We start from the raw sequence: 23822 nt of genomic DNA, 5'->3' as shown, positions 1-23822 counted from the left end.
TCAGTGCACAATAAATGTCATTGATCAATTGATTGAGTGATTGATTGACACCAATGACAGTGAAGTTCACCTATGAGCATGGGTGTGGCCAAAAAAATGGATGTGGGATCCATATTCCCAGCCATACTTCCCTGCAGGGAAGCAATGGGGAAGCAGTGGGGCTTAATGGAACGAGCATGGGCTTGAGAGTCAGAGAACGTGAGTTCTAGTCCCGGCTCCACCACTCCTCTGCTGTGTGACCTTGGGCAAGCCACTTAACTTCTCTGTGCCTCAGTTACCACATCTGTAAAATGGGGATTAAGACTGTGAGCCCTACGTGGGACAACCTGATGACTTTGTATTTACCAAGCACTTAACAAATACTATAATAACTACTATTATTATTATTATTACTGGGCACCCAAAAAGCCCATGCCTTATTGTGCTGTGATCCTTAATGTTTGCTTCGCCTGGTGCTCTTTTCTCTTTTGCCCTCTTGTCTCTCTTTCCATATGATGCTTTAATCTAAGTCCTCAACGGACCAGCATTTTCCTAATACTTTACGGGCTGGAAGACAGCCCCTCCTCAGCCTTTTCTTCTCCCGGTTAAACACCTCAATGCCTCTCACCTTTCCGCCTCAGAATCATTCGATTACTTTTGTTATTCTTCTCTGCAGTTTCTCTACGACCTGTTGAAAATGTGGTAAGCAAATCAGGATGCAGGAGGATGCTAAATGTGGTCTGTCCAGTAGTGTTGTTGAGTGGAAGGATTATGTCATTGCAGATCATCCTCCTATTGATTCATTCCAGTAACAAGTTGGTTTTTTAAATAACGGCAGTTCACTGCTGACTCATATTTAGCTTCTGCTCGATGATGACTATGCAGTCTTTTTCCTTCTGTAATTATACCCGCCAATCTCTCTTCTCATCCTTTTTTGGGTTTGTTTTTCACCCCCTACGCTCACTCCCTAGCCCCTGTCATATGGAATCCATCTTTTTTTTGTACGACCATTTCCCAATTCATTAAGGACACTCTCAATTTTCTTCCTGCTTCCAAAGGGTAAATGACCCCACTCCCCATCAGTCACTCACTTAATCAATTGATGGTATTTATTGAGCATTTATTGTGTGCAGAGCATGGTACTATGCATTTGGGAGAGCATGAAACGATAGAGTTGATAGACACAATCCCTGCTCTTGAGGAGCCTACAGTTTAGTGAGTTTCACCATCAGCCAATTTGCTGATCGTGGGTGGGAGACCGGCCAGCAATATTCCTGACCCTGCTGTCAACTGGCCCTCCAAACCTAGGTGATCTCCTGGCTTTCCTGAGCCCTTGGGATCCTCTATCTAAAAGTGAGGAAAATATAATAATGATGGTATTTGTTAAGCGCTTACTATGTGCCAAGCACCGTTCTAAGCGCTGGGGTAGATACAAGGTCATCAGGTTGTCCCGCATGGGGATCACAGTCTTAATCCCCATTTTACAGATGAGGTAACTGAGGCACAGAGAACTTAAGTGACTTGCCCAGTCACATAGCTGACAAGTGGCAGAGTCAGGATTAGACCCCGCAACCTCTAATTCCCTAGCTCAGGGAAGCAGCGTGGCTCACTGGAAAGAGCACGGGCTTTGGAGTCAGAGGTCATGGGTTCGAACCCCAGCTCTGCCACTTGCCAGCTGTGTGACTTTGGGCAAGTCACTTAACTTCTCGGTGCCTCAGTTCCCTCATCTGTAAAATGGGGATTAAGACTGTGAGCCCCACGTGGGACAACCTGATTCCCCTGTATCTACCCCAGCGCTTAGAACAGTGCTCGGAACAAAGTAAGCGCTTAACAAATACCAACATTATTATTATTATTAATTCCCAAACCTGTGCTCTTTTACTAAACCACGCTGCTTCCACAATATCACTGCTCTCCCCTGAACCCCTCAGCCATGATGATGATGACGATGATGGTATTTGTTAAGCGCTTACTATGTGCCGAGCACCATTCTGAGCGCTGGGGTAGATACAAGGTAATCAGGTTGTCCCACATGGGGCTCACAGTCTTAATCCCCATTTTACAGACGAGGTAACTGAGGCACAGAGAAGTGAAGTGACTTGCCCAAGGTCACACAGCAGACAAATGACAGAACCGGCATTAGAACCCACATCCTCTGAGTCCCAAGCCCGGGCTCTTGCCACTGAGCCACGCTGCCATCTTAATAATCATGGTATTTGTTAAGTGCTTATTATGTGTCAAGCACTAAGCCCTGAGGTTAATTAGGTGGGACACAGTCCCTGTCCCACGTGAAGCTCACAGTCTAAGTAGGAGGGAGCTCATGCATTGAATTCCTACTTTCAAGATGAGGGAACAGAGGCACAGAGAAGCAGAGTGACTTGCCCAAGGTTACACAGCAGACAAGTTGAAAAAGAGGGATTAGAACCCAGGTCCTCTGGCTCCCAGGTCCAGGCTCTTTCCACTAGGCCACACTGCTTCTTCTTGGCATCTTTCTAGCAAGCCTTGCTAGGTACCCAATCTTCATGTGTCCCTCCAGCTCCCAGCACCTGTCCTATTCCCCTTCCAACCCCGCCCTTGCTCAGTATGACCCTGAGTGCGTGCCTTATGGCTGAGCCTAGCTGTATCATACTCCTTTCCTGCTGCTTTCTGGTCTCTTCTCTAACTAGCCCCCAGGCACAGACTTCCACCGAATGAATTATACCCTTAAATGGGTATATTCTTTGAGGAGTTTACAGAGGGGCTGAGTTGGGCTGCTGCTGGGAGCGTGTGGGTTGCCCCAACCTAATGCTCCATCCTCTGAGTGCGTGGCCTTGAGCTCAGTGCTACAAAAGAGTTAATGTAGAAGGAAGCAGCTTGGCCTAGTGAGAGTCAGGGGCCCTGGATTCTAATTCTGATTCTGCCATTGGCCTGCTGTGTGACCTTACATAAGTCTCTTCACCTCTCTGGGCCTCAGTTTCCTCATTTGTAAAATGGGGATTCTTTCATTCATTCAATCGCATTTATTGAGTGTTTACAATGTGCAGAGCACTGTACTAAGCGCTTGGAATGTACAATTCGGGCAACAGATAGAGACAATCCCTGCCCAATAACGGGCTCACAGTCTAAACGGGGGAGACAGCAAAACAAAACAGAACAAAACAAAACAAGTAGTCTGGTGTAAATACCAAGATAAATAGAATCATGGATATTTACACATCATTAACTAAATAGAGTAATAAATCATATATACAAGTATGCACAGTGCTGTGGGGAGGGGAAGGGGGAAGAGCAGAGGTCAGGAGAAGGGGGAATGGGGAGGAGAGAAAGAGCAGAGGGAAAGGGGGGCTCAGTCTGGGAAGGCCTCCTGGAGGAGGGGACCTCTCAGTAGGGCTTTGAAGAGGGGAAGAGAGTTAGTTTGGCAGATGTGAGGAGGGAGGGCATTCCAGGGCAGCGGTAGGACATAGGCTAGGGTCGACGGCAGGACAGGCACGAGCGAGGGACCATGAGGAGGTAAGCAGCAGAGGAGCGGAGTGTATGGGGTGGGCAGTAGAAAGAGAGAAGGGAGGTGAGGTAGGAGGGGGCAAGGTGATGGAGAGCTTTGAAGCCAAGAGTGAGGAGTTTTTGTTTCATGCGAAGGTTGATAGGCAACCACTGGAGGTTTTTGAGGTGGGGAGTGACATGCCCAGTGCGTTTCTGTAGAAAGATAATCTGGCCAGCAGAGTGAAGTATAGACTGAAGTGGAGAGAGACAGGAGGTTGGGAGATCAGAAAGGAGGCTGATGCAGTAATCCAGGCGGGATATTATGAGAGCTTGAACCAGCATGATAACCGTTTGGATGGAGAGGAAAGGGCAGATCTTGGCAATACTGTGAAGGTGAGAGTGGCAGGTGTTGGTGACGGATTGAATGTGTGGGGTGAATGAGAGAACTGAGTCAAGGACGACACCAAGGTTGCGGGCCTGTGAGACGGGAAGGATGGTCGTGCCGTCCACAGTGACGGGGAAGTCAGGGAGAGGACAGGGTTTGGGAGGGAAAATAAGGAGCTCTGTTTTAGACAGGTTGAGTTTAAGGTGGCGGGCAGACATCCAGGTGGAGACGTCCCGGAGGCAGGAGGAGATACGAGCCTGGAGGGAGGGGGAGAGAACACGGGAGGAAATGTAGACTGTGAGCCTCACGTGGGACACTGTGATTACCGTGTATCTACCCCAGCGCTTAGAACAGTGCTCTGCCCATAGTAAGCGCTTAACAAATACCAACATTATTATTAAATGTAGATTTGGGTGTCATCTGCTTAGAGATGATAGTTGAAGCTGTGGGAGTGAATGAGTTCACCAAGGGAGTGGGTATAGATGGAGAACAGAAGAGGGCCAAGAACTGACCCTTGAGGAACCCCTACAGTTAGTGGATGGGAGGGGGAGGAGGAGCCCGCGAAGGAGACCGAGAATGAATGGCCAGAGAGATGAGAGGAGAACCAGGAGAGGACGCCGTCTGTGAAGCCAAAGTGAGATAAAGTGTAGAGGAGAAGGGGATGGTCGACAATGTCAAAAGCAGCTGAGAGGTCGAGGAGGATTAGGATAGAATAGGAGCCATTGGATTTGGCAAGAAGCAGGTCATGGGTGACCTGTGAGAGGGTGGTTTTGGTGGAGTGGAGGGGGTGGAAGCCGGATCGGAGGGGGTCCAGGAGAGAGTTGGAGTTGAGGAATTCAAGGCAGCGAGTGTAGACGACTCGTTCTAGCAGTTTGGAAAGGAAGGGTAGGAGGGAGATAGGACGACAACTGGAAGGGGAAGTGGGATCGAGAGAGGGTTTTTTTTTTAGGATGGGGGAGACATGGGCCTGTTTGAAGGCAGAGGGGAAGAAGCCATTGGAGAGTGAGTGGTTAAAGATAGAAGTTAAGGAGGGGAGGAGGGAAGGGGTGATAGTTTTTATAAGGTGAGCGGGAATGGGGTCTGAGGCACAGGTGGAGGGGGTGGCACTTGTGAGGAGGGAGGAGATCTCCTCTGAGGATACTGCAGGGAAGGATGGGAAAGTCGGGGAGAGGGTTGGGAGTGGAGGAAATGGAGAAGGGGGAGGGGTGACTTTGGGGAGCTCAGACCTGATAGTGTTAATTTGCATAATGAAGTAGGTGGCCAGATGGTTGGGGGTGAGGGATGGAGGAGGGGGAGGAACAGGGGGCCTGAGGAGAGAGAGTTAAAAGTCCAGAACAATTGGGGGGGGTGATGGGCATGGGTGTCAATGAGGGAAGAAAAGTAGTTTTGCCTGGCAGAGGAGAGGGCAGAGTTAAGGCAGGAAAGGAAAAATTTGAAGTAAATAAGGTTGGGTTGGTGCTTAGACTTCCACCAGCAGTGCTCAGCAGCTGGAGCATAAGAGTGAAGGAGGCGGACAGAAGCAGAGATCCAGGGCTGCGAGTTAGTACAGCAAGAGCGTCGGAGGGAAAGGGGAGTGAGCGAGTTGAGTTGAGTAGAGAGGGTGGAGTTGAGAGCAGTGATCTGATCATCAAGAGTGGGAAGAGAGGTTAGGAAGGCAAGGAGGGGTGTGATGCTTTGGGAGAGACGAATGGGGTCAAGAGAGTGGAGGTCTCTGTGGGGGAGTAATACAGATTTGCAGGGGGAGGGGGTGTGAGAGAGGAGGCAGGTGAGAAGGTTATGGTCAGAGAGAGGGATTTCAGAGTTGGTGAGGTTAGAGATAGTGTAGCGGTGAGAGATGATGAGATCGAGGGTGTGACCAAGTTGGTGGCTGGGCGAGGTGGGGTGGAGCAGGAGGTTGGCAGAGTCAAGGAGTGATAGCAGGCAGGTGGCAGAGGGGTCACCGGGTACATCCATGTGGATGTTGAAGTCTCCGAGGATCAGAGTGTGCAGGGAGAAGGAGAGAAGGAAGGTGAGAAAGGGGTCAAGGTGGTTAAAGAAGTTGGAGGTGGGACCAGGGGGGCAGTAGATGACAGCTACAAGACTCTGGACTCTGGAGGGGGTGGTAGAGGTGAATTATATGGTCTTCAAAGGAGGGGAAGGAGAGGGAAGGGGGAGGAGAAATAGTGCGGAAGCGGCATTGGGGTGTGAGAAAGAAGTCGACACCTCCTCCTCCTCCTTTCCCGGTGAGTCTGGGGAAGTGGGAGAAGGAGAGGTCTCCGCTGTAGAGAGCAGCAGAAGAGACCGTATCCTCAGGGGTGAGCCTGGCAGAGGAGCCCTCCATAAGGGCGAGGAGGAGGAGAGAGCGGGAAAGGAACAGGTCAAGGATGAAAGGGAGCTTATCTATAATGGAGCGGGGACTCCATAGGCCACACTTGGCAGCAGCTTTGGGGGAGGAGGAGGGAGGGGGAAGGGAGCTGGGGGAGGGGAGGGTTTGGACGGGAATGAGATGGCGGGTACCTCGGCGGGGAGAGGGGGATGAAGGGTGGCGATGGGAAAGGAGAACTGGGATGGGACGTGGGCAGGGAAGAGGGAAGGGAAAGGGATGGGAGGAGGGGGTTCGGTGGGGAAGAGCGCAAAGGGAGGGTGATGAGGGATGGCATTGGTAAAGTGGGATTCTAGGGAGGGGGTGGAGAGGAGGGGAGGAGGCAGATGAGAGTGCGGGAAAGAGCTGGGTGGGTGGGAGAGGGAAAGGGGAGGGTGAGGATTGAGAGGGGCAGATGGGGGGGTGGAAGGTCATCGTGAAGTCAGTGAGGTAAGTGGCAGCACTGAGAACAATTAAGATAACATGCGATAGCGGTAATATAGTAATATGATACAATAAAATATTATTAATAAGCGGGTGATGTCCAGGGTCGATTGTTGACTTGTCTATGGGTCTATCAGATTAAAATAAAAAAGCTAGCGGCGAGGAGAGTCCTGCGGCTCGTGGCCCAAATGTCTCCGAGGCGGCAGAGGGAGCTCTGTGGATGGCCGATTTGGAGAAGGGTGGAGCTGTTAAGGGGGACAGAGGAGAGGAAACTCATGGGAAGAGGAGTAGATAACGACGCAACATGAGTGGGGTGAGTAAGTGCGGGCGCAGGTAGCAGCTAAAAGTAACACATTGAGAACAAGGGCAATGTTGCCCGGGGAGCGGGGGAGGCGGGGGAAATCATTCACCTCTAGTCAGATCTCAGGGGAGGAGGGAGTGAGGGCTCCCCAAAGGATGGCTGTTTCTGGGCGTTGGGGGTGGGGGGAGGGAGGTTGGGGATGTAATGTCCCACGGTCCGGGGGTGGGGGTGGGTGGGCTGGGGAGCACAATGTCCCACGGCCCGGGGTGGGGGGGGGGAGCAGGGGACCACAATGTCCCACGACTCCAGGGGATGGGGGAGGAGCAGGGGAGCACAATGTCCCATGACTCCGGGGGCGGGGGGGGGGAGCAGGGGACCACAATGTCCCACAACTCCGGAGTGTGTGGGAAGGGGAGCACAGTGTCCCACGACTCTGCGGGGTGGCGGTGCTGGGGAGTACAGTGTCTCACGGTCCGGATTTGCTACCTGGACGGGCTTCAAGGGCGTGCTGTTTGGAAGTAGGAGGGTCAGGGAAAGATGGAGGGAGGTCTGGGAGCTACTCGTGGTTCTGGAGGCTGTGGGGCCTGCGGTGGCATGGGGGCGGAGAGGGGAGTCCTCGGTGTCGGAGTCCTTGGGCGGGGGTGCCGATGTCCGGGTTGGGGAGACGACCATGAGCCCGGAGGCAGGTCATTGAAGTCTGGTGGCGCGGGGTTCACAGGAAGAGAGATCCCGGCGCATCCGTGTCAGTGTCTAGAGGAGGAAGATTCAGCCAGGAATAAGGGGGACTAGCGGTCTGGGCCTCGGCTCCAAGGGAGAGGAGGTCCCGGGCCCACGTGGCGGCATCCAGAGGAGGAAGATTCAGCCGGGTTCTGCACTGTACTAAGTGTTGGGGTAGATACATGATAATCAGGTTGGACACAGCCCATACTCCCTCGGTCCCACAGCACTTATGTCCATATCCATAATTTATTTATAGTAATGTCTGTCTCCCCATCTAGACTTTAAGCTCGTTGTGGGCAGGGTATATGCCTACTCGCTCTGTATACTGTACTCTCCCAAATGCTTAGTTTAGTGTTCTGCACATAGTAAATGCTCACAGTCCTAATCCACAGATGAGGTAACTGAGCCACAGAGAAGTTTAGTGACTTGCCTAAGGTCACACAGCAGACAAGTGACAGGGCCGGGATTAGAACCCAAGTCCTTCTGATTCCTGAGCCCACGTTTTATCCACTAGGCCACGCTGCTTCTCTCTCCTGTTCTCCCTCCTACCTAGACCGTGAACTCCATTTGGGACCTACTGATCTTGAATCTACCCTAGCACTTTGTACAGTGCTTGGCACACAGGAAGTGCTTAGCAAATATAATAATAATGATAATCCACTCCCTTCTGTGTTGCCCTGACTTGTGCCCTTTGTTTTTTCCCCTCCCGGCCCCATACCGCTAATATGCATATCTGTAATTTATTTATTTGTATTGATGTCTGTCTCGCCCCTCCAGACTGTAAGCACACTGTGGGCAGGGAATGTGTCCGTTTATTGTCATAGTGTACTTTCCCAAGCACTTAGAATGGTGCTCTGCACGCAGTAAGCGCTCAATAGATACGATCGAATGAGTGATTAATAATAACAATAATAATAAAGATAATGATAAACTGTGAGTTCCTCGTGGGACAGGGACTGTGTCTGACCTGATTATCTTGTAACTTCCTCAGCGATTCGCACTTTACTTACAGTTACAAGATAATCGAGCCAGGCACAGTCACTCCCTTGTAGAACTCATTTGTTCACATGGCTTCAGCTACCACAGACAATTACTCTCCCCCCTTCAAAGCCTTGTTGAAGACACATCGCCTCCAGGAGACCTTCCCCAACTAAGCCCTGCTTTCCTCTTCTCCCACTCTCTTCCGCGGCGCCCTGATTCGCTCCCTTTATTCATCCCCCCTCACAGCCCCACAGCACTTAATCTTATTTATTTATACCGCTGACTGCCCCCCCCCCGACTGTAAGCTTGTTGTGGGTAGGGAATGCATCTGGTATATTGTTATATTGTACTCTCCCAAGCGCTTAGTACAGTGCTCTGCACAGAGTAAGCGCTCGATAGAGGAGCAGCATGGCCAAGTGGCAAGAGCCCGGGTTTGGGACTCAGAGGTCGTGGGTTCTAACCCCGGTTCTGCCATTTGTCTGCTGTGTGACCTTGGGCAAGTCACTTCACTTCCCCGGGCCGCAGTTACCTCATCTGTAAAATGGGGATGGAGACTGTGAGCCGCACGTGGGGCAATCTGATTACCTTGTAATAATAATAATGTTGGTATTTGTTAAGCGCTTACTATGTGCCGAGCACTGTTCTAAGCGCTGGGGTAGACACAGGGGAATCAGGTTGTCCCACGTGGGGCTCACAGTCTTAATCCCCATTTTACAGATGAGGGAACTGAGGCACAGAGAAGTTAAGTGACTTGCCCACAGTCACTTATTTGTATTGTATTTGCCCCAGCGCTTAGAACAGTGTTGGGCACATAGTAAGCGCTTAACAAATACCTTCATTAGTATGATTATTGTAAATACGATTGACCGACTATTAATATTACCGCTCCTGCCGCTGCTACTACTACTCCCCTTCCTTGGATTGGAAGACTACATCTCCCAGCAGACTCTGCGAGGCGGGCAAGGCCCGCTTCCTGGAAAAACTACAACTCCCATGGGGGGAGGCGGCCCGCGACCTGTCAAAGCGGGCCCGGAGCCGGGGTGCCCGCGGCGGTGCCTGAAGGACCTTGAAGCCGGGGGTGTCCGCGGCGGTGCCTGAAGGACCCCGGGGCCAGCCCATGCCGCGGTGCCGCCGAAAGAGCGGAGGAGCGAGTCGGAGTCACCGCCCGAGCCCGAGCTTCAGCCGCAGCGCCCGCCGCCCGATCTCCCCGCTCCCGTCGTAGCCGGAGGCCTCTCGCCGCCAGGCAGGATGCTGGAGGAAGCGGGAGAGGTGCTGGAGAACATGCTGAAGGCCTCTTGCCTGCCGCTCAGCTTCATCGTCTTCCTGCCCGCCGTGCTGCTGCTCGTGTCCCCGCCGCTGCCAGCCGCCGAGGCCGCCCACGAATTCACCGTCTACCGCATGCAGCAGTACGATCTGCAGGGCCAGCCCTACGGTGCGTGCAGCCGGCGCTCCCTGCTCTTTCCCTCCGAGCCGCCCTCCCCAGGCTCCCGGAGCCCCGTCCCGCCCTCCCTTCCCCCGTCTCAGTGGGCCTCGTTCCGTTCCCACCCCCTCTTCAATCGGCGCCTACTCCTTCTCTCCCCGTCTCACTGGGGGCGCCGGAGCAGAGAGAGTGTGGTGGGGCTCTTCGTCTTCCCACTCGGGGGCTGGATGTTTATTCTCTTCTCCGTCTGATGTGCACCTTCCCTCGGTGGAGAGGAGCCGAAGGAGGAGCGCAGAAGGTCGTTTATTGGGAGTGTTTCAGCCCCTCCTGCTTTATTGGACGGTGGGGGATTTGCTAGGGAGAGGCAGCGTGAATTCGTGGAGGAGCTCTAATGTGTGGACGCACGTTTGGGGAGAAGGTGAAATCCCCCGCCTAAGCTGCAGGCTGCGGTCCAGGTTAAAGAATAATTCATTCAATAGTATTTATTGAGCGCTTACTATGTGCAGAGCACTGTACTAAGCGCTTGGAATGGACAAGTCGGCAACAGAATTCTGATATCTCTATCAAATGCTCACCGTGGGCCTTGTAGATACAAGAGGATCAGGTCGGATCCAGTCCTTGTCCCACATGGGGCTCACGGTCTAAGTAGGAGGGAAACCAGGAAGCGAATCCCCATTGTACAGATGAAGAAACTGAGGCCCAGCAGAGTGAAGTGACTTAACCAAGGTCACCCAGCAGACAAGCAGCAGACTCGGGATTAAAACCCAGGTCCTCCGACTCCCAGGTCCGGGCCCTTTCCACTTAGACCTCACGGCTGGGCTTGTGCTTTCCTCTCCTGGGGTGTCACCGGATAACAAACCATTCAGTCGTATTTAGTGAGCGCTTACTGTGTGCAGAGCACCGTACCGAGCGCTTGCAATGGACAGTTCGGCAAGAGACCACTACCACCAAACTGCCTTCTCTGAGGCTTGGGGGGCAAATATCTCCTGGCTGGAGTCTCATTCGGCTTGTCATTGTCCCAGGTGGCCCAGAGGCAAATGACCCTCCCTCTTCCCACCCCCCTTCGGAGGTCACAGAGCCTGCCAAGAGGGCGGATTCCAATTGGGCCTCGCCCTGTCTTGTCACCTGGGGCTCCACCCCTGCCCTTGTCAGGCAAGAGCTCAGTCTTCTGGAGGCCTCCCTAATTGCTTCCTCTTTCCCTATTTTGGGGCTGCTCTGTCCCCTGTCTGGCTCCTGCCAAGTTGGACTTTTCCCCCGTTCATAATCACTGTGGTATTTGTTTTTGCTGTCTCCCCCTTTTAGTCTGTGGGCCCGTTGTTGGGGAGGGATTGTCTATCTTGCTGAATTGTACATTCCAAGTGCTTAGTACAGTGCCCTGCATACAGTAAGCGCTCAGTACGATTGAATGAATGAATGAATAAGCTCCTACTAGGTACTAAGTGCTAGGCTAGATATGAGATGATCAGTTACTTTTCCTTTTCCCAGTCGCTTCCTTCTTCCTCATTCCCATTGAAACACTGGGCATGGGAGAAAGCGTTATCGGGTTGTGAGCTCCTGGAAGGTCAGGCGCTTTGTCTCATTTTCACCTCTGTATTTTTTTTTTCCCCAGCGTTTGGTACAGTGCCCTGCCCACAGCCGCTTGTCAGCTGTGTGACTGGGCAAGTCACTTAACTTCTCTGGGCCTCAGTTACCTCATCTGTAAAATGGGGGTTAAGACTGTGAGCCCCACGTGGGACAACCTGATCACTCTGTATCTTCCCCAACGCTTAGAACAGTGCGTCGCACATAGTAAGTGCTTAACAAATGCCATCGTCATCATCATCACAGCCAGCGCTTACTATCATTGCCACTGTCAGCAGCCAGATGAAAAAGATCCCCTCCCCTGCCTGATCTTTTGGTTTGCTTGTGTCCTGTGCTTGGTTTCAGGAAGGTCTGCTGGGGGCCGGGGCGGGACCGTCCCGCCACCAGAGTTCCTGTGTCGGACTATCCCAAACTTTTCTACCTCTGCTCAAAGGAGCGATCATTGGAGTCTGCCTTCCGTGTGTTTATCCCAGTGGTCTCCTCTGGGCTGACTCAGCCAAACCCTGCCAACCTGGCTCCCTTTCTATGAGAGCTGCCTTTCTCCACCCCCCAGGGGCTATCTGACAGGGCCCAGAATCTTCCAGCTGTCTTCTCACCAGGGAGCTCTAGAGGACGACTCCCCCCCTCCTCTGAGATCTGAGACGCTGGTCGGTCATCCCGAGCCTTTCTTTTCTTGGACTGCTTCTGTGGGCCCGTTGTTGGGGGGGATTGTCTATCTGTTGCTGAATTGTACATTCCAAGAGCGTAGTACAGTGCTCTGCACACAGTAAGCGCTCAGTAAATACAATTGAATGAATGAATGAATGTCCCACAGACACCTCCCTATCCTTCCTTTCCCTTCCCCTCCTCCCCCTGCCTCCCACCCTCCTGCACCACTAATTCCCATGTCTCTCTTCTTCTTTGATAGTCCCCATGCCTTTCTCTCATCCTCTCCTGCACTTAAGGCCTGAAAACTATCTTCCTTGCCACTTTGGACGATCATCATCAATAGTGGTATTTTTTGAGCACTGACTGCCTGTGGAGCACTGTACTGAGCACTTGGAGAAGCCCAATACAACAGTGTTGGTAGACTTGTTCCCCGCCCACAACAGGCTTGCAGTCTCGCATATTGTCTTGCCGGGGAGGGAAGGAATGAGGGTGGGAGAAGAGAAAACAGTGAAACAAGCTTCAGGGTCACGATCTCAGGAGAGGACGTCCTGAGGCAGGAGCCTTCCCGGGACTCCGGGGTTTGTGCAGAAGCCACTGTCTCTTTGCCCCCACATCAAGCAGGTTTTACTGCATTTTGTTGTCTGTCTCCTACGGGGCCTCACGTTGCTCTGTGGCTGGGCTTGAGGCTGTTTTCTCCTCACTCTCCCCGGACCAGCGTCTTGTACCGCTGGAGATGCGCCGAACCGACCGATCGATCAGTTGAGCGCTATACTAAGCGCTCGAGAGAGTCCAGTTCGACAGAGTTGGTAGGCACAAAGCAGACGAGTGGCGGAGCTGGGATTAGAACCCAGGTGTTCTGACTCCCAGTTCTGTGCTCTTTGCACCAGGCCACACTACTTCTCAGTAGGAAGTACATGATAAGCGCCGTCTTTATTAAGCTCTGTGTGGGCAGGAGCTGTGTCTTTGTGAGCCCCGCGTGGGACAGGGCCTGTGTCCAACCCGACGATTTCATATCTACGAGAAGCAGCAAGGCGTAGCGGATAGAGCACGGGCCTGGGAGTGAGGAGGTCTTGGGTTCTAATCCCAGCTCCGCCACTTGCCTTCTGTGTGACATTGAGCAAGTCACTTCTCTTCTCTGGGCCTCATTACCTCATCCGGAAAGTGAGGATTGAGACGGTGAGCCCCACGCGGGACGGGGCAGTCCAACTCGATTTGCTTGTATCCACCTTGCTTGTAATGTCCTGGGTATGTAGTGTTGAACAAAGACCACAGCGACGATGATGGTGGTGATCGCTGTCATGGTAATAAACCGATCCTCCTCACAGCACTCTGTGAGCGTAGCCACTTAATAGGCCTGAGTGTCCCTTCCTCCTCCACTTGCCTCTCCAGGCACCCGCAACGCCGTACTGAACACAGAAGCACGGACAATAGAGGCAGATGTGCTGAGTCGCCGCTGCGTCATGATGCGGCTGGTGGATTTCTCGTACGAGCAGTACCAGAAGGCCTTGCGGCAGTCGGCGGGTGCTGTGGTCATCATCCTGCCCCAGACCATGGCCGCTTTGCCCCAGGACATCATCAGGGTGAGCCTTCTCTCCGACCCAACCCTTGTCCCTCTCCGTGTGCGCGCATGCCCTCCGCCCCTACCGCCCCCCGACCCGCAGGGGAAAGGTGGGGTGAGGGAGGATACGCGAAGCAGCTCAGCCTCTCCCTCGTCCCCAGCAATTCATGGAGATCGAGCCCGAGATGCTGGCTATGGAGACCATCGTCCCCGTGTACTTTGCCGTGGAGGACGAAGCCCTGCTCTCCATCTACGAACAGACTCAGGCAGCCTCGGCCTCCCAAGGCTCCGCCTCTGCGGCCGAAGGTGGGAGCCTGGGGCCAGGGGACCCGACTGGGCTGAGCAGGAGGAAGCAGCCGGAGGGGGCTGCTGTGATGGGCAGCGAGGGAGGAAGGGTGGCAGGGTGGCTGGCTGGGTGGCGTTGCCTCACAACCAGAGGAAAGGGGGAAAGCATTAGTAATGATGTTCCTCGGGTGTATCATGCGGCATACGAGGAAAGCAACTATATGTCTGTTTGACACCCCCATCCCTCCCACCTCCCTTAAACCATTCATCTCCTCCCCCAACACACACGCATACCAGAAGCGGTATTGCGTGTCCGGCTCACCCGCCTGAGGATAAACGCCATCCTCTGTGAACCACCAACCCCAAAGAAGGAAATGAAGTAATCTCCTCTACTAACTTCTCCCACCTTTGCATGGTTAGAAGTGAGGGAACGAGAGAGAGAGAGAGATATATGGTTGCCCAGGGTCCTTGGGTTCCAGGTCTTCTGGGTTTGAGAAATGCCTCGTGCACCCTGCATAGCCAGTGCAAATTGGGTGTGGAAGGGGACGGGGGCGCCCCCCCCTCCACTCCCTCTTGAGGCCGAGTAAGGCCCAAGTGTTAGTGACACACTTCAAAAGAAGGTTCTTGAGCAAGGTTGCCCAGCCTGGGGCTGAGACAAAAAGGCGGTCTGTCAGCATCCCGGGAGGAGGTGCAGGGCAGGGCTGCCTCGGAAAAGTACGCCTTTGAGCCCTGCCATGCCTGGGTCAGCCCAGTGGTCCTTCCCGCCCGGGGCTCGGTCGCTCTGACAGTGAGTTGTTGGTGTCCTCCTGGACACCGATCTAACACCACGGCGCAGGAGAGACCAGCTAAACCGCCCTGACTTCCCCTGGAGTGACCACTTCTGGACCACTTGTCTGTGAATTTAGCCAGACCTCTCTCTTGAGCCTGCTGATATCCTGGACTGCTGCAAAGACTCCCATGAGAACAAAATCCGTCTGCTGTTGGCCCACCGGGTGAAGCAGTACGGCTTAGTGGGAGGAGCCCGGACCTGGGAGTCAGAGGACCTGGGTTCGAATTTTGGCTCCACCACTTGCCTGCTGGGCAGTCTTAGGCAAGTTGCTTGGCTTCCCTGGGCCTCAGTTTCCTTCCCTGTGAAATGGGGGTTTGATTCCTCTTCCCCCTCCTTCTTGGATTGTGAGCCCCCTGTAGAACAGGGACTGTGACCAACCTGATGATCGTGTATGTACCTCTGGGCTTAGGACAGTGTTTGGCTTGATAGAGATCACAATTTCTTTTTTTTTGGCATTTTTTTTGTTCTGAGCCCCTCTTCCCCACTACCCTCAAACTCCAGTGGATGCCCCCCTGGCCCTGGAACTGACTGCCTGGTCCCCATCGTCCATGATTTTAGAGCCTTGAATCCATTCCCCCACACCCGCCCCATCTGACAAATCCAAATGCCCTCTGTCCCTGCAGTTCTGCTCCACACAGCCACAGCCAATGGCTTCCAGATGGTCACCAGCGGGGCCCAGAGCAAAGCCGTGAATGACTGGCTCATCACCAGCGTGGAGGTGAGGGCTGTTGGGGTCACCATCTTGGTTGCCCTTCCTCCACAAACCCTGACCTGTTTGAGAGGCCTCCAGCTGCCCCCTGCCACCCTGGAGTGGTCAGTGGACAGAGAGAGCTCATGAGTTTGTCGGCAGCTTCCTCGCCTGGGGCCCGTGCTTGGTGATCCCAGGGAGGAACCAGAGGGCTACACCCAGGCCTTGTTCCTCCCCTCTGACAGAAGCATTTGGAGCTCCGACTCGTCTCCCCGGCAGCACCTGGTCCTGAGGGATCCTTTACTGGGTGTCCTGGGCCAAGAGTGTCTCACCGTTGCCTGGTGGAGCCTCCCCTTGGCATTTCCTTCGTTCTTTCCTTCCCAGAATCCCTCCCCTCTTAATCAGGAATGTCCTGGATGACCGCCCTCCCCTGGTGGGAAGAGAGCAGCCCTGGCCTCACCTCCCCCCTCACATCCCCCCCCCCCCCCAGACGCCGGCTTCTTTGCCTCCTGGAAGGGAAGACAGCATGGGGGTGGTCTGGAGGTGTAAGCGCGGGCCAAACTGGCACCGTGCTAAGTCCGGCTCCACTCCAGGGCCCAGAAGATGAGTAGGTGGGAGGGGGCCCTGAAAGAGGACCCCACCCACCCCGGGTGCCTGCGGCTAGGGCCGCGACCTCCCCGTGGCACAGGAGACGACCCAACCTGACTCTGGTTTCCTCCTCAGGGTCGGCTGACGGGGCTGGGTGGAGAGGACCTCCCCACCATCGTCATCGTGGCCCACTATGATGCCTTCGGGGTTGCTCCTGTACGTAGTCCATTTTTGCCCCTTTCCGACAGGACCTCCTTGGTCCCGGTTCCTTATCTCCTCTCCCTTCCCCTCCCAGTGACCCTTGGAGCAAGCTCACTGGGGCATTTGCATTGCCCTTTTTCCCCAGTGGCTCTCTCATGGCGCAGATTCCAATGGCAGTGGTGTTTCGGTTCTGCTGGAACTCGCACGTCTCTTCTCTCGGCTTTACACCTACAAACGCACGCATGCTGGGTAAGCGGTGGGCGGGCGGGGAGGGGGAGGGGGTGCCACCGGGTGTGTTTTTCTGGAGTCGGGGGGCGGGGGAGGTCTGTGGCCGTTTCTGTTGCTCAGCTTGAGGGTAGGAACGGGGTGGGGAGTCAACAGGGAGCACACACACACCCCTCTGTAGCACGGAGACTCCAGGGCCGAGAGGGAAAGGCCACGGGTATCTTTAAGGGACAGCCCGGGATTTCCAGGCTCCTGTCTACCACTCCCATTGGCATCATGGCGACCGTGTTTCCCTGTTCCGCGTAAGCCCCTGTGCGCGCTCCCCCCAACTGAGGAACGTTGGGGTACGGCTTCCCAGACTGAAGCGAACGGTTGCGTTCTCTGCGCGTCAGGTACAACCTCCTGTTCTTTGCCTCCGGCGGGGGCAAATTCAACTACCAGGGGACCAAGAGGTGGTTAGAAGACAACCTGGATCACACCGGTGAGCAAGGAGAAGGCGAGGCTGGTCTCAGGAGAGAGGAGGAGATCACGGCGGGAGGGCAGGGGCATTTAAGTCCTCCGAGCAGACGGAGGGGTGACGCCTAGTCTCAGCGGTCCCCAGCAGCGCCATGAGTCTGGAAAACTCTCCTCCCCAGAAGAGCCCGGTGGGCTCGGGGCCGCTGAGCCTCCGGGGAGAGCGGCACCTCGCCCGGAGATAACTGGCAGTCCTGCCCTCCCAGGGCCCGAGCAGCCTGGGGCCTACCGATCCCCTCTTTGGGCCCCAACGGGCCCAGCGTCAAAGCCTAAAGCCCAGGAGCACCCGGCCGGGGCATCGTGGTTGCTGCGGACTTGTTCCCGGGGCCCGGCCTGGGCGTAGCCTCTCGGGTGTCTCCCGGCCGCCTGGGCCGCCCCAGAGGTGGCGTCGGGGGCCTTCGAGTGCGGGGAAGGGGCAGCTTGTCATTTGCCAGCCTCCTGCTTCCTACCCTGACAAGCCAGCCCGGGTCCACCCTCACCTTTCAGACTCCAGTTTGCTTCAGGACAATGTGGCGTTTGTCCTGTGTCTTGACACCCTGGGCCGTGGGAACAGCTTGCACCTCCATGTCTCGAAACCTCCCAAGGAAGGAACCCTGCAGCATGCCTTCCTGCGGGAACTCGAGATGGTAATTGCACCAGGGGGTGGGGAAGGGCACCCCTGAGGGGAGGAGGGGGCGCCGCGATGCCCGTGCTGGATCCCAGGTGGAGGCTGGGAGAGGCTGTCTCCCTCCCCGGAAATCCAGGCTGCTCTCTCTCGCCCACCTCATCTGTCCACTTCAGGATGGGTGGGCGGAAAGCTGCGGTGCCCGTCCGAGAGGGCGAGCGGGTCCACGGTCAGCTGGCGGGCGTCCCCAGAGCTGCCGCCTCCCCAGGATTGGCAGGGGCACGTCGTCTTGGCTGGGGGAAGGGAAGTTTGCAGCCTCTTGTCTCCCTGGCAGGTGGCAGCCAGTCAGTTTCCAGAAGTGAGGTTCTCCATGGTGCACAAGAAGATAAACCTGGCAGAGGACATGCTGGCCTGGGAGCACGAGCGCTTCGCCATCCGCCGCCTCCCGGCCTTCACCGTCTCCCACCTGGACAGCCATCGGGACGGGCTGCGGAACAGCATCATGGATGTCCGGTAGGAGCCCGGGGTGGGCCCCTGCCAGCTGCCCAGGCACCTTGTGGGCATGACCCCTGGGACTTGGGGGGCCGCCCCCCAAGTGAGGCTCCGCTCCCAGGGTGGGGCGGAGCGGAAGCACCCGGGGGCCGGAGCCGTGTCCGCCTGACTGGCGGAGGTCACTTTGGAGAGGATTCCTGGGGAGAGTGAGCAGCTGTCCTAGCCCGTAACCTGGCAGCCTTCCCGCTCAGTCTGGCGGCTCGCCCGAGCCATCGCGCTGGGAGCAGCTGGGATGAGGGAGGACGCGGCTCCTTCCAGGCGGGGCTGTCGCCTCCGAACCAGCCTGGCGCCCGTCTGAAACCGGAGCAGCCACTCTTTCTAGCTGTTTGGGGACTTCGGTTGTCTCAAATTGGACTCCCAGAACTGGATTTGGTTCCAGGTGCTTAGTGGGGGAGGGGAGGGCTCCCGTGCCCAAGTGAGGTTGTCCAGGTGCCAGGACTGGGTGCTCAGGACTGACCTGGGTGGAGACCAGCAGCCTCCTGGCTTTTGCCCCGGGTCGGCCAAGATGGAGGGGTGGGAGCCCTGTGCTGCCAGGGAGTCTCTGGGCTTCCTTTTGACGGCACTGGTCCCTTCCTATTCCCCCGACTGCGCAGGCCCGGGAGTCAGGTGACCTGGTTTCTCTCCCCGGCCCAGGGACCTTGAGCAAGTCATTTAATTTCTCTGGGTCTCAGTTTTTTCATCTGTCCAGTGGGGATTCGATGTTCTCCCTCCCCCATTAGATGGTGAGCCCTTGTGGGAGCGGGACCGTGTCCAACCTGATTATCGTCAATCAGTTAGTAGGATTTGTTAAGTGCTTCCTCTGTGCAGACCACTGAACTAAGAGCTTGGGAGAGTACAAAACAATATAACAGACACATTCCCTGCTCATATTGAGCTTACAGTTTAGAGGGGGAACATATAAATAAATAAATTACAGAACTGGACATAAGTGCTGTGGGCCTGAGGGAGGGGAGCAAATCACGGCAACATAGAAGGGAGTGGGAAAGGAGGAAATGAGGGCTTGCAGGCTGAGTTGTAACAGGAGACCTGTGAGGGGAGACAGGAGGGGGCAAGTTGATTGAACGCTTTAAAGCCGATGGTAAGGAGTTACTGTTTGATGTGGAGGTGGATGGGCAACCACTGGAGGTGCTTCAGGAATGGGGAAAAGTGGACTGAACATTTCTGTAGAAAAATGATATGAGCAGCAGAGTGAAGTATGGACTGGAGAAAGGAGAGACAGGAAGCTTGGAAGGTCAGCAAGGAGGCTTATATAGGAGTCAAGTCGGGATATGGATCTTATATCTTTCCCGGTGGTTGACACATAGTAAGGGCTTAACAAATACCACGTCATCCTTATTATGATTATTATTATAATTCCTGAGTAACGAGGTGGTCACCAGCTTCACTCCCAGGCTCCCTCACTGAGCTCGTAATCTGAGAAAGCGAGGGCTGGGAGAGAAGGGGTGAGGCTTCCCCCACTGCTTTCTCTAGAAGAGCAAGCAGAGTTCCTGTAGTTGACTCACTGTGTGCCTGTATGAGCTCATGGCTTTCACTCACTCTCTGTCTCTCTCGGTGGTATTTATTGAGCGCTTACTGTATGCAGAACACTGTGCTAAGCATTTAGGAGAGGACGGTACAACAGAGTTGGTAGACATGATCCCCACCTGTGAAGAACCGACAGTCTCGTAGGGGGAGACCGTCATGAAAATAAATGACAGGTAGAGAAACTGGCAGAGTATAAAGTTTGGACCTAAGCGTGAAAGGGCTTGGGTGGTGTGAGGTGAGCGTCAGAGTGCTTAAGGTGGGGTCTGTCTCTCTCAGGGCACGAGTTGATTCCAGATCACTAACCCGAAACACCAAGATAATTGCCGAGGCCTTGACTCGGGTCATCTACAACCTGACCGAGAAGGTACGTTGATTCTCTCTGCCCAGCTCTCTCCCGCCCATTTGGCCCAGCGACCCGCCCCGCATCACACTCCCTCCCCGCCCCCCCCACCTCTTTTTCTCTGTGTGCAGGGAGCCCCTGCAGATCTGCAGATCTTCACTGAACAAATGGTAAGGGAACTGGGGGGTTGGAGGGTTGGGGGGCTTCCTAGGCAGAGCAGTGGCAGCGGGCAACAGAGGAGACCGTGGCCATGCCATTCCTCCTCTCGCTGCAGCAGATCCAGCAGGAGCAGCTGGAGTCAGTGATGGACTGGCTCACCAACCAGCCGCGTGCTGCCCAACTGGTGGACAAAGACAGCACATTCCTCAACACCCTAGAATACTACCTTAGCCGCTACCTGAAGGACGTCAAGCAGCATCACGTGAAAGCTGACAAGCGGTGAGGGGCAGGGTTGGGTGGTGACCGGGGGCCAGAAGACCCCTGTCCTCTCTGGGTAGGACAGACCCCCTCAACCCCATCTTGCTGGTTTGGTGCCCACCCTGGTGTTCCTGGGTCCCCCACGAGACTGGATACAGGCATCCCGATGTCGCCCCCAGGAACCTGAAACTGAACGTGCCACTGTCTGGACATGCACGTGGGTGCCCCTTCTGGGCTCAGGGCTGAGGTGGCTGGTAGCCGGACGGTTTTCGTTTTGAGGGCAGATTCAAGTAGTAGTTGTAGGGGTATTTATCGAGTGCTCACTGTGTGCAGAGCATTGTTCTAGGTGAGTGAACTGTACTAAACCCAGAGAAGGGATGCATTCTTTGCTCTCAAGGAACTTCCACTCTAACAGAGAAGACAGAAAGAAAAATATTTGAGAGCCCTATAGTCGGTTCATTTTGTTATCACCACATCCCTGTGTGGGAGGTGAGGCAGGAACTCTTCTTCCCATTTTACAGATGAAGAGACTGAGGCACAGAGTGTTCACATCCAGCCGGCTTGGGGCAGAGCTGGGACTAGAACTCAGGTCTTCTGACTCCCAGCCCCGCTCCCTTCCCCATAGACCGTTGTCCCCTCAAATCAAGTGACTTGGGCCCCGTGGCCATAATGGGCTTTGTGCTCTGACCGGGTTGGGGTGGGGGCTAAAGGTGAGGAAACAGACCCAAAAAAGTTAAATAACTTGCCCAAGATCACACGGTGGGTACGTGGCAGAGCCCCAGATCCTCAGGCCTGGGCTCTTGCCACTTGGAAGAACTGCCCTAGGGAGACACCCTCCCCCTCCCCCCCCCCCCCCCCCCCCCCCCGCCCAAAGCAGCAGCAGCAGGCTTGGCCTGGTCCCCCCCACAAAACATCCCACCCACTGCAAACCTGCTTCCTTCCCACAGGGACCCTGAGTTTGTCTTCTATGATCAGCTGAAGCAAGTGATGAACGCATACAGGTAGGAGGGCCCTCATCCTCCTCAGCTGAGTGATGGGGTGGCTTGGCAAAGGTCTCTGGGACCCGCCAGATCCTGGCTCCTTTGCTCACCGAGGCCGTTGCTTTCCTTTCCCAGGGTTAAGCCAGCGATCTTTGATCTCCTCCTGGCTCTCTGCATAGCCGCCTACCTTGGGGTGGCCTACCTTGCAGTCCAGGTAAGCGAAAGTGGGGGTGGGGAGGGGGTGAAGAATGCGGGGGAGGGGGTGCCGAGGGGCACAAGGCCCAGGGAGTCTGGTAGAGAGGGAGACCACGGAGGCGGGTTCCCTTCCAGTCACCGCTCCCTAGCCAGCCCCTGGTAGCTTTTGGTGAAGCAGGGAGAGTGGGAGCCATCCAGACCCAAGATGGGGCCGGCTCCTCCCTCTCCCCAAATCTTCTTGCTGCATGTTGTCCCTGGGTGGGTGGCCAAGGAAAAGGGAGAGGAGGTTCTTTTCTGCCTCAGAAGCCTGCTGCCTGCCTGCTAACCCACCTCTGCTTTGAGTTAGCGAGGAGCAAGGGCAGGGCAGCAGAGGCAGAGGCCACACCGGGGCTGAGGTCGATGGCATGAGCACCTCAGCCCAAATCAAGGGTGGCTCTGGCACCATCAAGGGGCCCCAGCCACCCCCCGCATGGGGACTGGGGAGATCACGCTGTGTGAGAGAGCCCCTCTCACGGGCGCTCCGGCTTCTCCTTTTTTGGACTCTTCGTCCTGCAGACCACATGGGTCCCCGAGGAGGGGATCCGGAGAGGGGGCAGGGCCGCCACGAGTTGGCAGGGGACTCACTCACCCTCTCTCCCTCCCTCTGTAGCACTTTGGTGTCCTATATAAGACCATGCAGAGACTCTCCCTGAAGTCCAAGCAGCAGTGAAAATGGCCATTCACCGGTCCCATTGAGCAGCACAGAGCCACCACACTGAGCCCGCCAGGAGTTTCAGCCTTCCATCAAAACCTCCACTCCGCCCTCCCTCCCTGTTCCTCTAGCCACCCCGCTGTGGGGGGAGCCAAGCACATGCAGAACTTCCCAGTTCCAGCACACATCCTCTTTCTCCTCCCCTCCCTGCTTCTCCCCCCCCCCCCCCCCCCCCCCCCGGCCTTCACTACATGGAGAGAGGAGAGAAGCAGAGACCCAAGGAATCTACATGGGTGGTTGAAACACTGAACCACAGGTTTGTAGGGCTTCCTCAGAGCAAAGTGGACGAGTGGAGCAGCCCCCCCCGCCTTAGCCCCCTCGCCCTTCTGGCCCCCACAGCTGTCGTCCCTGTCCTAGGGATACATGTGCTACCTGGGAGTAAGGGGCTGTCACCCAAGGCCCCAGATCCCGGAAACTGCTGCCTCCAAACCTCGGAGCCTGCGTCGTCCGTGTGCACGTGTAAATTAAAGAAAAAAAACGTAGGATTCCCTTCTGCCTCCTCCACCATGTGCCTTGCTTCGGCGCTGAGCAGCCTGGCCTGGGCATCTGAGGGATGGCTGAGGGGCGGCAACGGGCATAGGGAGCCTTGGGTCTGCCCTTCCTAGCAGGTGGGAGGCCAGGTCCAAGAGCGGCCGTCGAGCTGCTGCCGTCCTTCACTTACGGTCCCATCTCTCCCTTCAGGACCGGGAGCGAGAAGCCCTCAGCCTTAAATTTGGGTCTCTTGCCGACCTTGGAAGCATCTCTTTCTGTGGGCTAGGCGGGGGGCGGCAGCCCCACCCACCTTTTCCTGGCAGTGTGGGTAGCGGGGACTAGCTTTAAGGATCTCTGCCAGCCAGGTTACTGCTCTTTCTCCCTAGGAAATAGCCCTGCAGCAAAGATGACCATGGCTGCTGCCTCCTCCCCAGCTCCGCAAAGGCTAGTAGATTAAGGCCCCTCAGCCACCTCTCCTGGAGATGGCCCCATTCAATTACAGAAGAACTCAGCCTTCCATCCCTTCTGTGGCTGGAAAGAGAGGATGCTAAAGCACAGCTATTTTGGAGAAGCCAGAGTTGACAATACCCTCCCTACCCCGCCTTGCAAAACCTGTGCCACCTCTTCTCCCCATATTTCACCAACACCTCTACCTTGCCAGCATTGCCAGGTGAAGCCCGCGGTTCACAGACTGTTGGGAGCTTCCCCTCTCTCCCTCTGCCCCTGCCTCAGATAGAAGAGGTAAACTAACTTCCTGCAGGGGTAGGGGGCTATCCCCCACCCAGCAGCCACAGGTCAATTAACTTCTTATCATTGGACATCTGCCCTCTCCCCACCCAGCG

General features: G+C 55.4%; 1 protein-coding gene across 2 annotated transcripts; it reads left to right on the top strand.

Moving 5' to 3' along the window:
• The first annotated feature begins 9708 nt into the window (after window positions 1-9708).
• On the top strand, window positions 9709-22675 carry NCLN (nicalin). Of its 2 annotated transcripts, none has more exons than XM_029052087.2 (15): window positions 9709-10042; window positions 13649-13839; window positions 13979-14123; window positions 15555-15649; window positions 16343-16423; window positions 16554-16657; window positions 17026-17114; window positions 17633-17772; window positions 18085-18263; window positions 20103-20190; window positions 20298-20336; window positions 20444-20604; window positions 21531-21584; window positions 21699-21777; window positions 22408-22675. In XM_029052087.2, the coding sequence occupies exons 1-15, from the start codon at window positions 9859-9861 to the stop codon at window positions 22465-22467; spliced, it is 1689 nt and encodes a 562-aa protein (XP_028907920.1). In that variant the 5' UTR covers window positions 9709-9858; the 3' UTR covers window positions 22468-22675. The 2 variants fall into 2 exon arrangements, with proteins under 2 accessions (XP_028907920.1, XP_028907919.1); XM_029052086.2 differs by having other exon boundaries at window positions 20441-20604.
• Window positions 22676-23822: the final 1147 nt, after the last annotated feature.

The sequence above is a fragment of the Ornithorhynchus anatinus genome, chromosome X1 (assembly GCF_004115215.2).
Source record: "Ornithorhynchus anatinus isolate Pmale09 chromosome X1, mOrnAna1.pri.v4, whole genome shotgun sequence".
NCBI lineage: Eukaryota > Metazoa > Chordata > Mammalia > Monotremata > Ornithorhynchidae > Ornithorhynchus > Ornithorhynchus anatinus.
Note: the sequence above shows the minus strand (reverse complement) of the source record. Positions and strands in the feature narration are given on the sequence as shown.

Coding starts and splice junctions, on each gene's coding strand:
- NCLN (XM_029052086.2), top strand. CDS start 9,859: ATGCTGGAGGAAGCGGGAGAGGTGCTGGAGAACATGCTGAAGGCCTCT. Junction 15,650..16,342: donor GGCTCATCACCAGCGTGGAG/GTGAGGGCTGTT, acceptor TTTCCTCCTCAG/GGTCGGCTGACGGGGCTGGG. Junction 17,773..18,084: donor TCCTGCGGGAACTCGAGATG/GTAATTGCACCA, acceptor TCTCCCTGGCAG/GTGGCAGCCAGTCAGTTTCC.